This window comes from Theropithecus gelada, chromosome 7a, assembly GCF_003255815.1.
Source record: "Theropithecus gelada isolate Dixy chromosome 7a, Tgel_1.0, whole genome shotgun sequence".
NCBI lineage: Eukaryota > Metazoa > Chordata > Mammalia > Primates > Cercopithecidae > Theropithecus > Theropithecus gelada.
The window spans coordinates 27,112,187-27,121,975 of record NC_037674.1 but is presented as its reverse complement, the minus strand read 5'-3'; the positions used below and the strand labels follow the sequence as shown (position 1 = coordinate 27,121,975).

The 9,789-nt window shown below is 39.8% G+C and overlaps 1 protein-coding gene across 2 annotated transcripts in view; it reads right to left on the bottom strand.

Moving 5' to 3' along the window:
* Window positions 1-760: 760 nt before the first annotated feature.
* TMOD2 (tropomodulin 2) overlaps window positions 761-9,789 on the bottom strand; it is a 65,317-nt gene continuing 56,288 nt past the window's right edge. For both annotated transcript variants that reach the window (XM_025390207.1, XM_025390210.1), the window contains one exon: window positions 761-8,264. In XM_025390207.1, coding sequence (XP_025245992.1) covers window positions 8,230-8,264 — 35 coding nt within the window. In that variant the 3' untranslated portion in view covers window positions 761-8,229. The remainder of the gene's footprint in view (window positions 8,265-9,789) is intronic.

The window sequence follows — 9,789 nt, the reverse complement described above, 5'->3', positions numbered from 1 at the left end:
AATTCCCAATGTTCTTTACATTTTCATTTGGAAATATCATTCCTGACAGAAATAGATACATTATATCTTTGTTTTTTTTTTTTTTTTTTTTTTTTTTTTTTTTTTTTTTTTTTTTTTTTGGAGACGGAGTCTCGCTCTGTCGCCCAGGCAGGAGTGCAGTGGCCGGATCTCAGCTCACTGCAAGCTCCGCCTCCCGGGTTCACGCCATTCTCCCGCCTCAGCCTCCCGAGTAGCTGGGACCACAGGCGCCCGCCACTTCGCCCGGCTAATTTTTTGTATTTTTTAGTAGAGACGGGGTTTCACCGTGTTAGCCAGCATGGTCTCGATCTCCTGACCTCGTGATCCGCCCGTCTCGGCCTCCCAAAGTGCTGGGATTACAGGCTTGAGCCACCGCGCCCGGCACATTATATCTTTGAAAGCTAATTAATTAAAACAGTTTACATTTACCTTAGCATTAAGTCTGGCTGGCTAATTTCAAAGTATTAAAAATTGCACCTATTTGGGCCAACTGGGGTCCTGAATAATTATCCAGGGTAAAAGTATAATATTTCAAACTTTATACATTTTGCTTTATCACACATTTACTTTCCACACAATGTTCAACTTCACATTTAAAAGGCAAATTAGTCTTTAATTCCCTAATGAATATAATAGTCTTGATTTGATTGAAGTTTCAAATGGAAAATAAAACTATATGGAGTTTTCAGTAACTGCTTAGCCCAATAAATGTTGCCAATAGAAGTTTAAACACTTGTTTAAACAGTTTACAAAGTATTACTTCCTTTGTTATCTTCAAAACAACACAGACACACATAAAGTCACACATTACAGGCATCTGAACTGGTAAAATGTTACAGATTAGTGGCATGCAGATATTTTACATTTTTAAGTACAATGAAAAATGCTGCTTATTCATTTTCCTTGAAGAGATGAAAACAACTAAGCTAAAGGCTTAATTAAAATATAATTATTTCATGTATATAAGAGCTTTTGTTTTTAAACCAAAGTGGCAGAGATAAGAATTTTAGGTTAGAATAACTTATTTCTTAACTGAAGATTGTCACTGGCAACATTTGGTACTAAAATAAAATTTCCTCAAAAAGCACATTTCCTATTGATCTCATTTCACCATATGGCCGATTCCTATCTACTCACAGTTCGATTACCCAAAGGAAGTTTTAAATCCTGGGTCAGCCTCTCTCAATTGCACAGTATACTTTTGATTGGCTTCTCTGTTTCCTAGTCAATACTTACACACACACACACACACATACACACATACACTTTAAATAAGAGCCTACAAAAAATGCTGTGTTTACTGTGCTCAGTTTCTTTCTTTGCCTCCCCTCCTCTCCTTTCCCACTGGTTGAGGAGCAAGATAGTATATATTTTATTTATTTTTTTGAGATGGAGTTTCGCTCTTGTCACCCAGGCTGGAGTGCAGTGGTATGATCTCGGCACACTACAACCTCCACCTCCTGGGTTCAAGCGATTTTCCTGCCTCAGCTTCCCCAGTAGCTGGAATTACACGCTCTTGCCACCAGGCCCAGCTAATTTTTTGTATTTTTAGTAGAGACGAGGTTTCACCGTGTTGGCCAGGCTGGTCTTGAACTCCTGATCTCAGGTGATCCACCTGCCTTGGCCTCCCAAAGTGCTGGGATTACAGGCATGAGCCACTATGCCCAGCCTAAATAGTATATATTTTTAAGTATCCTTTCAGAAAAGGCCGCTCATCCACAACTATTCTGAAGACAGTAAAGAACTGCTGAAGAGGAAGAAAAAACTGGCTGTGCAATAGTCAGACCTCCTCTGAACAAAGCCTCCTGGAGGAAAACAGAGCTGCAGTGGAGGCATTACTCACCCATGTTCAGAGGCAATGGAAACGATTTAGAATCATAGGCTTGTCAAGTATTGGAGCTGGAAGGGACCTTAGGGAGCACTGAATCCACTCACTTCATTTTACAGATGAAATGAAGACAAGATAGATGGGAGAGTCTTGCCCAAAGTCACATACAGCTGGCATCCAAATCAGTATTGTTTCCCAAAAATATCACATGGTGGCAAATGGAGCATAACTCTGTGGGGCTGGACAACAGCTAAATTCAAGCAATATTTGTTCATTAAGCACCTACTATGTACAAGGCACCTTATGAGATGGTACTTAAGATACAAAGATGGATGAGACACAGTCCTGACTCCAAGGGCTTATGAAAGTCCTTGGAGGCCATGCTTCAAAACCTTTCTTAGCAGAAATATTACTGACTAGGGCTAAGGTTGCTGGTGATAACAAGGCAGCTGCTGCCCTGCAGAGCTGATCCCACAACAGGTGGCATTTTCTCCCCTTCACTATCTGTCAGAACTGGTGCTTGTTACTCAGCTGCTAGGCATGAAAATTCTTGAAACCCTAGGGACACTCTTCTCTCCTAGGCCTCCAGTCATACCTGAAGTCTTAGCCTCTCCCACCTGCAGCAATGACAGGAGGGCAGTCGTGCTCCAGACCCTCCTCTCAATTCTCAACTGTTTGCTTTCTCCCTTGTGCCCAGCCTCGGCCCTCTGCAAGGATTCTGACAATTTCCCAAGGTACTGTCAAAGTGACCCAGGAAAATGTCCTACCATATACATCACTGGTATCTAACTTCCACCGCCCCATCAACCACCTCTCCCACCTCTATGTGGGAGCTGAAATAACTCCAGTCCCTGATGACACACCCAAGCCTCAATTGCCCACACTCCAAAAGATGAGGAAGATGTAATGGTTGGTTAGAATAAAACCGATTCAAGAGGCAGTGGAAAAAAGTGATTTGATAATAAAACTGATCTCTCACATTTGTATGGCGCTTTCCAGTTTATATAGTGTTTGTATCCAGTTATCTGATTATATTCTTACCACAACTCTGTGAGGTAGTTAGTGAAGATATTATTCCCATTTTATAGCTGAAGAACCTTAGGCTCGAGAGACCAAGTGGTTTGCCCAAAGTTACTCAGCTAAGGAAGTGTGGAGCCAAGTGTCCACGTTTCTTGACTCCAAATCCAGTGCTCTTCCCCCTATGTAGTCTATAATTGGCAGGCAATTGAATGAATTGCCCATGATCATATACCTGCTAAGTGTTGGTGATGGGATTAGGATTCAGTCTCCAAATCTGTTAGTACGGTGCCCCTTCACCATACCAACTAGCTGGGCCAATGTGCTCAGAATCACTACCATGGAAGAGATCAGAAGAAAATCTAGTTAGTTAATTACTCTTTTCTGTGTCTAGGTTGTCAGCTCTCTCCTTCAGCCTCCCCCAAGTCAACAATGTATCCCAACTGGCAAAGCCTCTAAAACATGTACTGTTTCTAGAACAGAACCCAGAGTCAGGTTATAAATTTAAACTTGCAACTCCACTTCCATTGGTCTACTGATTATTCAGTCATTGCTATTACAGACATATGGGAAAGAGGTAAGCAGAGCAAATCTCAGTTCTGCCATTAAACAAATGTAAACCTTTAATTTCCATCCTCCTTCCCCACCTCGGTCAGCAATTTGACTTCTTAACTTCTGAACTACAAAGTAAAATCCAATCTGATCTAGTGCTGGGAAGTAGGAAAGCAGTGAATAACATCCCTGAAGTTCTTGGCACTTTTCTCTGGCCAGTATATCACAACAGGAGGCCCTATCGTGTGATTTTCCTCCAGTGGGCTCAGCTGGATGCTTCCAAGCACTCTCACACCTTTCCTTTGTGTGCGTCTCAGTACGTTAGCTTTAGGATTGGTTGAGTAGCAGGGATATTTGAGATGAAAGCAATAAGGGGAGGTAAAGGGAAGTTGCGAGTGGAAGGTAGAGCTAGGACCTTTCCTCTTAGTTCTCTGCTAATTAAAACGAAAACAGCTATTATTGCATCATTAGTGGAAGAGGGGAAGGAAGCTTCAGGATCATGACTTAAAACCTGACTCCAGAAACAGTTCTACCGAATACAGGTAACATAGCACAGAACCTAGTGTTCTCAACTTCCTGTCCTCTGCCCTTTTTTGCTGATGCTATAAATACTTGAATTAAATATGGGATCTTCTTTGTAAAAAAGGCACTCAATCTACTCCCCAATCCCAGAAAGACATATAAAATTATATTAGTCCAGAATTTTTATGCTTCCTCTGTCTCCTTCATAGTGCCTAGGGGAGGGCTGAGTACATCATATCTGTGAACAAGGAAATAGCTGCACATGTGTTTGTAAATTCCAGAGGGCTATCTTACACTTAAAGCATGCTGATGCTTAACATTGGTTTTAAGAGTTTTCAGTTTGAGCATCTGAAATATTCTCATGGCAGCTATACGGAAGACATTGGTTTCCCTAATGCTGGTGCCCTGTCAGGGGCCATGTTTCTGTTAGAAGAGAAGCACCTGTTCTTTGGGCTGGTGTGCCAGTCTCCCCTTAGGGAAATTGGTTTGAGGAGTACAGGCACTGGGATGATTTCTGAGTTTTTAAATGAATGGACTTTTATTGTAAGATGAACTACATGCCCCTCCAGGTTGGTAATCTTCTAACCTGGGCCTGCAGCAACTTGGACAGGGACAAGGGAAGCAGGGCTGAGAGACCGCGTCTCCGTCCAATCAATTTTCCAGATGAAGCCAAATACCTCATTACAGTATTTGATGATCTTTATGTACAAAATATTTATATACAATGAGCCCTACAAAGATGGATGAAAGGGGCTTAATCATGTTGATGAGGATGGAATGTTAAATACATTAGGCAAACGGATAGATTTGGTGCTAGAACAGCTAAATGATTTCTAGGCTTCTAATATTTATTTCCTAAGAGTCATCCTCTACATAGCTATAAAATGTGGTGGTTGGTAACATAAACTGCAAACTCTAGGGAGTAATTTCATATTTAACCTGGGCCTGCAGCAATTCTAAAAAGGACAAGGGAAGAGGACTGGGGAGAGAGCATCTCCCTTCAATCAGTTGTCCAGATGTAGCCAAATACCTAGTTAGATATCTGACAGTACACATGCACATACACACACGACACTTATTTACATTATACCCTCCAAAGATGAAAGAAACTAAGTCATTTAATCACTCTGATGAGGATGAAAACAGCTTCCAGTTATACACAATAAGCAGATGGGGAGCTGCAGTGCTGAACTAATCATATGATTTCTAGACTTCTAAGGTTTATCTCCTAAACATCATCTACATATGCCGTAATAGATGTTGGTGATATGAGCCCACAAGTCCAGGTGAATGATTTTATACTTAAAGTGGACCTGCACAACTCTAAAAGGGGGGGGGGGAGATAGGCCTGGGGAGAAGTTATCTCCCTTCAATCAGTTATCCAAATATTGCCAAATATCTCAACACAGTATCTGGCAAAACGAATACATAGAAAAAAATTTTATATACATTATGCCCCATTACAATGGATAGCAAAGGATTAACTGTGCCCATGATGATGAAAGACCTACCATTTCCACATACTTTGGGCAGAGAGAGGGATGAAGTCCTAGGCTAATTAAATGGTGGATAGGCTCCTCAAGTGTATATTTTTCTAAGGATTATCATCAATATGTGCATACTCATGGAAATGCCACCTTTCAAGCCACTTTAAAAACACAGGTAATAATAAAACAAACTGATTAGTAATCAACATTTCATTTCATAGACTCTGTTGCATGCGACCCAACTATTTTATAAGCTAAAAACAGTGCTATATTTTTGATAATTTTCCATTATCTTGCTTTAATACTATCAATAACTGCTTGTACAAAAGAAAAGCCATGGTTGAACTCTGATTTTTTTTTTTTCTTGCTTTCTGCCAGAGTTTGCCAACAACTGCTTTAGCCCCCAGTTCACAGCACTGTGGGGCTGCAAGGAATGCTCTATAAGGTCCGGGATTTTAAGAGGCAAGGCAAGAAAGAGAGTGAGAAAAAAAAAAGGAAAAAGGCTTACTTGGAGAGGCAGGTCAGGGACTGAGCACTTAAATAGGTTTGTAACAAATCCAAAGAGGAGAAAAGACATCTAAGAGAAATGTTCTTCCCTTTGGCAACATGGTAAGCAAAACATATGTATAAAAACATTTGTAATTTCACCCAGTGGTGTGCTGATGAATGCTTATCAACCAGCAATCTAGAGGGGGAGAAAGCCCTAGTTTCTTACATATTGCTAATTTCTGTGATGTAAATATTTCTACCACGGCCAATTTCAAGCCATTGTAGTAACAAGAAGTAGTGAACATGGAGTTGAGAGGATATGTTCAGTAGCATACTATTAAGTAGTATTTCTACATACATACCTACTAGATGTAAATAATCTTAAGAGGTTAGAAAATAGTAAAATGTAAGATTTTTGAGTATAGTATTTGTTACTTTTGTCCTTAATATAATTCATTCAATTGTAAGTACACATCATTTCATTTTAAATAATGGCTGTATTGAACAACCAGTTTGCAAAATTCTTGAAAATATAACAATTGGCAAGCCTGTACAAGTTGACTCCAACACATCACACCTAAATGGGTGAAAAGGAAGGAAAAATCAGACTGAAAACCATGAAACAGTATTTACTGTGTTTTTAAAATAGATAAGGAGATGAAGCCATAAATTAATTAAAGGATTTTTAGGGCCAAAGGTGTTAGAATATTCTGCTTATTGTGTTCTCAAAAATTAAAAAAATTTCAAGAAAATGAGATATTTCAAAGGACTTCAGAGACACAGCTGTGGGTACTTATAATACAGGTAAATGTCCAACTTTACAAGGGCTATCTTAAACAGATTCCATGTGTTTTACAAGCTAAATAGAATAACAGAATAATATATTAATCATTTTCCTATTCACTTGTTTTATTGCTACCAGGCAACTAAGGAACACTCGGTTACTAAACAAACTCTGGAATTTGTTTAGTAACAAATTAGAGAAAAGAAGAGAAAAATGACAATGAATTGGAAGAAAGGGAGGGGAAAAAGGAGGAATACAGGGTGAGTTGCCTTGGGCAGTGTCAGAATGTCACCAATCACAACCTCAGGCACTGACAGTTATCAGAGTAGTGCACTTGAGCCAAAGGCTGCAGTCACCTGCTTCCTTAGTTTAGCATTGCATTTTTACACCACTACATCAAAAGATTAATGCACACTACAATGCAACCATTTCAGCTGTACTTTCACAGGCTTTGTCCTTGAGATGACATGCATCTGGATAAATGATAATTCACATTTTTCTCCTGACATTCGCAAATGTCTGGATGGATCATGTACTGCGGACAAAAGTCTAGATAATTAACCTGAATGTTCATCTTTCATCCTGTGATCTTGTTACACTAAAGACAAAGCCATAAATGCTTCTAAAATTTGCCCAAAAAATGCAATCATGTGCATCAGACAGCCTTAAGATACAATATTATTGTTTTATTCAGGAATGTACTGTTTTAAAAGCTTCTCTCTTACTAACATTTAGAAAATTTCTATCATGTTTGAAAAACTTTAAAACAGCTTTGTAAATAGTTATCCTTTAAAGTCATGTTAAAGATTCAATTTATGTTGAATAGTCAGTAAAAGTAGGTGTGCTAATTCATTTTGCTACCTGTGAGTCTGGCTTGAAGCTACATTTGTGGGTTAACAAATAGACTTCTTTGCTAATACTGTTTTAAAGTGTCATAATGTTGTCTTGCTTTATGAAGATGACACTACTGATCTCCAATCAACAGGGCATGTGCATTTACTGATTTTTCTGAAACGAAGACAGAATTTGCGCTAAATTGGTCACATTTTCACATGCAGTGAAAGATTGGCAATACTAACTTCTTATGTGGTCAGCAGAACACTTCTGATGTATTTAGCCTAACTCAAAGCTATGCATGTAAACAGAGATAGGCCTCTATCATAATCACAATTACAAACACATAGTATACACTAAATTCCTTTCAATGATTAAAAAAAAAAAGTTCATGTAAGAAAGCAAGACAACCCAATAAGAAAGTGGTTAAATTCATTTTCCATGTCGTCACTCTCTAAAATCTGCATCAGTCCATTTGTCAAGTTGCCAGAAGTGCCCATGAGCAAATAAAACAATTGTATATATTACAAAATCCAAGATAAATAAGTAGTGCTAAAAAAGAATAACAATTAAATTATTAGTTATGTGGTTAACGGAAATGAACAAACTTTGATAAAATGGTCCCGATGGGGAAGAAGAAGAGTATTTGTTTTTCAATGGCCACACCACGGTGAAACTTCACTCCTCCCTGAGGAAGTTTACCTTCTGTCTGCTTCAACTCTCTTCTTACGAACTAGGTAAGAAAGAAAGGAATAAAAAGACAAATTGAAGGGATACTTCTTAAATTCCAGATAAACAGCATTAATTACGTAAGATGACAATCTCACACGCTTGAGGATATAGTTATCTTAAATTTTAATACTCAACCATGACAATCAATGGAAATGATAAAATAATCCAGTGTCTGGTGGAATTGACATTTAAATACAGGTATGTCTGATAGTTGGGTACTCGAGTGTTAGAACGTTCGCATTTCTATGGGGTAGAAATTCCAGAAGAGACCTGTGAAACTATGCACTTTGACTATTTTCATGGCCATTTATCCATGGCACTAGCAACTCTGTCACCAACTGGCTTTAACTAACTCTTCACAATCTTTTAATGCTGATTATGGGTTGAAGTCTGGAAGGAGCTGCAAATAGTTCAAAGATTCTAAAACTCTTCTAAATAAAAACTCTTACATATCAACCTACAGGAAGGTATGATTCAGTTAGCAAGCAAACTCAGAGATTAATTTCTATTAACCTGATGTTTAGGATCGAAGAAGTTGCCCAGACTGCCTGTTTCCCAGTTCCTGCAACCCTCTTCTTCCACCTTTCACTTTCCCAGCTGCAGGCTCTCCTAGTCACTGGGAAGAGGGCTATTGAACCTTCTTGGATTTGGTAAAAATGTGCCCTGGCTGTAGTCTTGCTCTAACTCTCCACTTTAAATAGCCTAGCTCCGGCCTAGGCTCTTGCCCACAGATGCTGCTGCTTGGACGTAGGCTGCCCTATTTTCTTTAGACCTCTCGTTTTGCCTGTTTTCCTTTGGTCTCCATGTTGTTTGGTTGTGGACCCAATGTGCTTTTCCTAGGTGTCTTCTGACTGCTGCTTCCACTCTTCCCCAAATCCGTATTTGCCTGTCTACCCCTTGGCCTCACCCTGTGTACCCCCCAGGTAAGTACCATCACATGTCCAGCCAGCTTCCTGATGCCACACACTACACCTTGCCTAGGCCTCAGGGTCTTGGCAAAGCCTGTCTGGACAAGGAATTGGACACTAACCTTTATTTGCCCCTTCTTGTTCTAACCTTTAGCTTCTATCTTGCTCACTATCTGAGTCCTCCTTGAGGCCAGCACTGTACCTGGTGGAACGCCTTGACCAGTTCCTCGACCCAAGATCTGGTATTCTGTCCCTGAACCTCAAACTGGGGATTGAAGCCTGCTGTTGACTGACTGACCGCTTGCCAAATGGATGTCTCCTCCTAGATGTCCTTTTGCCAGGCTGCTCCAGGTGGCTGGGATATCCTCAGACCAAGTTTTCCCAGTTCCATTCCTCTTTGCTATGGTTGATCAGGATATGCCCCACCTCTAACAGAAGAAATGCCAGGGATCCTCAGCAACAAGTGGCCACAGGAAAAGCTGAAGGGGCTAACTGAAAAGGCAACTTGTGAGTTTAAACTTCATAATGTAGCTCCATGTTTATATCACGTGTAAAGTGCCAAAGTATCAGACATATCCATATTTAGAACTAAGTACCAAAGCAGTCAGAAGTCAAACA